This window comes from Octopus bimaculoides, chromosome 17 (assembly GCF_001194135.2).
Source record: "Octopus bimaculoides isolate UCB-OBI-ISO-001 chromosome 17, ASM119413v2, whole genome shotgun sequence".
NCBI lineage: Eukaryota > Metazoa > Mollusca > Cephalopoda > Octopoda > Octopodidae > Octopus > Octopus bimaculoides.
In genome coordinates, this window is record NC_068997.1 from 46,175,039 (window position 1) to 46,178,496 (window position 3,458).

Here is a 3,458-nt window from a genome sequence, read left to right on the forward strand (position 1 = left end):
TGTAATGATTGTACTGTGGAAATAATATTAAACACGTAGCCTGGGCTATAAATGACCTGAACTTATCTGAGGTATATTTCCATTAGTTATTCATGTTTGAGACAAAAAGGAATGTATTAAAAACCCACGTTTGCTCCTGGGTCATTTGCTAGTCTCTTAAAAGATTGATGTAACTTCGTCTTGAGTGTAGATGTGAGGGATGATACCAATGAGGATGTTTGCTAGTTAATGTTGCGCTATCTTTATTAGTAAGTATTCATCATATTTTAGATGGTTATTGTAAACTGTAGTTCATGAACTAAAAAAGGGCCAGCAAAGTGTTTGGGGGTTGGCTGGAAATCAGGAATCTCAGTTGAAATATAATTACACATGCTCAAAGTCAGATATTAAATGATTACCAAATTACTGATGTGTTATCTCCAGGAACAGATAAATCAATGTCAAGACGCAAAAATGTCTGGATGAAGACACCAACAAACAATTGAAACAGAAGAGGAGGAGGAGGGATCCCGAGTTCCCAAGAATACAAAGATGGGATTCAGTGGATGTTAGATAATGTTTTTGACAAGATACAAATTGGAAGATGTTTGGAAAACCAGAAGACTAAGTCAGTGGTTCCTGTATTCCAGCCATGTTCCTGCTAAATTAGCAGTTAATGTTTAGGGAGTTCCACATTTCTTGCTGACCTTTTTAGTTTCATGAAGACTATAGTTCCTGTGTTTCTGTACATTTTTCTTTGTAAGTACTGATGTGTAGAGTCAGTTGTTAGCTAGTTTAGGTAATCCATTTATTGTCTTAACCAATATCTTCATTTGAAATTAGTGGTTTTTTTATATTCATTTATTCCTGAAAGGGGATAATAAATGACTATTATAAAAATACAGCAGGTAAGCTTCTTTCATCATGATACTTTTCCCCATGTGCAATAATAATTTGTTAATAGAAATATTTATATTACTACATAATGTGTAGAACATCTTTACTTTAATGAATATTAGTTATGTTGTTATATCATTCTCCCTCCCTTACGTAGTAATAAACATGTCTTTAAGAAGTGCGTATATGTGTGTGTATGTGGAAATGTGTGTGTGTATGTATATATATATATATATATATATATATACATACACACACACATTTCCACATACACACACACATAACTAAATAAATACATAGCACTCATTTGCTTCCTTTAATACATATCTCTACATATCTATTCAGAGTCAGGATCCTAGGATGAAGTGATATCGTTTGAGTGTAGTAGTTGAAAGTAATTCACATGAATAATCAAAGATTGTTCCAATAAACTTCTATGACATTCACTATTGATGACAGTCATACTAATATTTCTAAATATTGTTTTATTGTTGCAGTTCTTCAGCTTCTAAACCCAAAGTTATCAAAAGTATCAAGGGTAAGTATTTTTTTCTTCTTTTGTTCTGGACCTTATTCACTAAGCTAATGTTTTTGATGTGAGGTATTTGAAATCTTAACCTTGAAGGGTCAGATTTCCTGGTAATCTTTCCATATTCGTTTGTTTCTGTACTTCACAGGCAATGACCAAAACAGTCGGAATCTGTGGGTCAGTGGTCTTGCCACAAGCACCCGTGCTACAGACCTTAAAGTGCTTTTTACCAAATATGGCAAGGTATGTTGAATAAAATCTGTTTCTTCTATTTCATGTAATTTGTTACTAATCATATTTATTGCTAATTAGTACTTACATTCACACTATCTATGCTAGTCTAGTGTGTGTCTACACTCTAAACGACTTTCTCTTCTCCAAATGTAGCCACTGTCAAGCCATCAGCACTCATTGCTTTGTGTGTGGTTGTCCACAACACAAGCTCAACACACCTTGTCTGCTCACTTCAGGTTAGCAGACTGGTTAGAATTCCAACAGTTCTATACTATTTTCTCTGACATACATTCTTGACTCTGGACCCATCAGAAACAGCTAGGCAGCTGACAGAAAACATACTCTTTGCCATGTTCCTTTATATCCCACACAAAACCAAAATTATTGCCTCGGGTCCTCCAAGTGGGTCAGTCCTAGCTGTATTGCAGTATTTCATGCAAAGCATACAGCCTGAAATACTTAGAGAACAAGTCCCTCTTACAAACAAGGCTTTTATTTTGTTTGTGACATTGTGTGTACACCCTACTTTAGAGCCTATAATAACTCCCATTTTTAGTCCTTTTTCCCAGAATTTGAACTTTCTAGAATCCTTTTCTGGCAGCTGGCATTTGCAACTATTTAAGCAAAATATCAATCATATAGATTTGTTCAATCTTGGAAAATCTGCAAAGATCATGGAACCTGCCTTTTTCTGTGGACTAAACCAATTAAAGAAATGCCTGTTGTAAAGAGTTTTACTTAATCTCTGTTTAAAACATTTACTGCTTTTAATCTACAGTATCATTGTAAAAATCTTTTTTTGAAATAATTTATTAGTATTGGTAATACTGGGCTGAATAAATACCAAAATAAATTTTTATGTATAAAATTTAATTTAGATTTTGTTTTTGTCTACATCAGGTTGTTGGTGCCAAAGTAGTGACAAATGCACGGAGCCCTGGTGCTCGATGTTATGGTTTTGTAACTATGTCTTCTTCACATGAAGCTTCTAAATGTATTCAGCATTTGAATCAGACTGAACTGCATGGCCGTATGATATCCGTTGAAAGGGTGAGTTATCCTAAGTTCGTTATTTTGTTTAGAGACCCAGTTATGTGTGTGTGAATGTATAACATGCAATGATATTAGTAATAATCTATTGGTGGAGAGATGTGTGATGATAAACTGTAGATTGTATGTGTCTATTTGCACATAGTACAAATACATCGTTAATAAAGGAGTAGGGATGAGGTGTCATAAGTAATATTTCCTTTATTTTTCAGGCTAGAAAAGAACCTTCAACTCAGACTAAAGCACCAGAAATCAAGTCAGGAGAAAAGAAAGTAGAAAAGGCTGAGGTGAAGAAAGATGGTATGACTTCTTCCAGTGTTTCATATTTGTACTCTAAACAGAATTTGGCTCTAGAATTCCAATGTAGAGACTCTACAAGTCATTTGCATTGAAGTTAGCTGAACTTAGTGTTTCATGTTACTAACCAAGTAATTAGTTTAATAAAACCATTGGCATTTCACAATTATTTAACTACAATAATAGTATTAAAAAAATCATAAATATCAGGTGTGACTGTGTGGTAAGAAGTTTGCTTCCTAACCACATGGCTTTAGCTTCAGTCCCACTGTGTGGTACCTTAGGTGAGTGTTTCCTACTATATCTCCAGGTTGACCCAAGCCCCATAAATGGATTTGGACTGAAAGAAATCCGTTGTACATATATTACACATATAAACATATCCGTGTATTTGGGTGTGCATGTGTGTATGTTGCTGTCTTCTTGCCTTGACTTTTTGTGATAGCTGTAAAGAAATGTTGCTATGATGGAA

The 3,458-nt window shown here is 34.4% G+C and overlaps 1 protein-coding gene across 4 annotated transcripts in view; it reads left to right on the top strand.

Annotated features, from left to right (window-relative positions):
- LOC106882106 (scaffold attachment factor B2) overlaps positions 1-3,458 on the top strand; it is a 16,196-nt gene that overhangs the window by 5,340 nt on the left and 7,398 nt on the right. For all 4 annotated transcript variants that reach the window (XM_052973932.1, XM_052973929.1, XM_052973930.1 and 1 more), the window contains 4 exons: positions 1,374-1,414; positions 1,554-1,648; positions 2,540-2,689; positions 2,902-2,989. In XM_052973932.1, the coding sequence (XP_052829892.1) occupies positions 1,374-1,414; positions 1,554-1,648; positions 2,540-2,689; positions 2,902-2,989 (374 nt within the window). The remainder of the gene's footprint in view (positions 1-1,373; positions 1,415-1,553; positions 1,649-2,539; positions 2,690-2,901; positions 2,990-3,458) is intronic.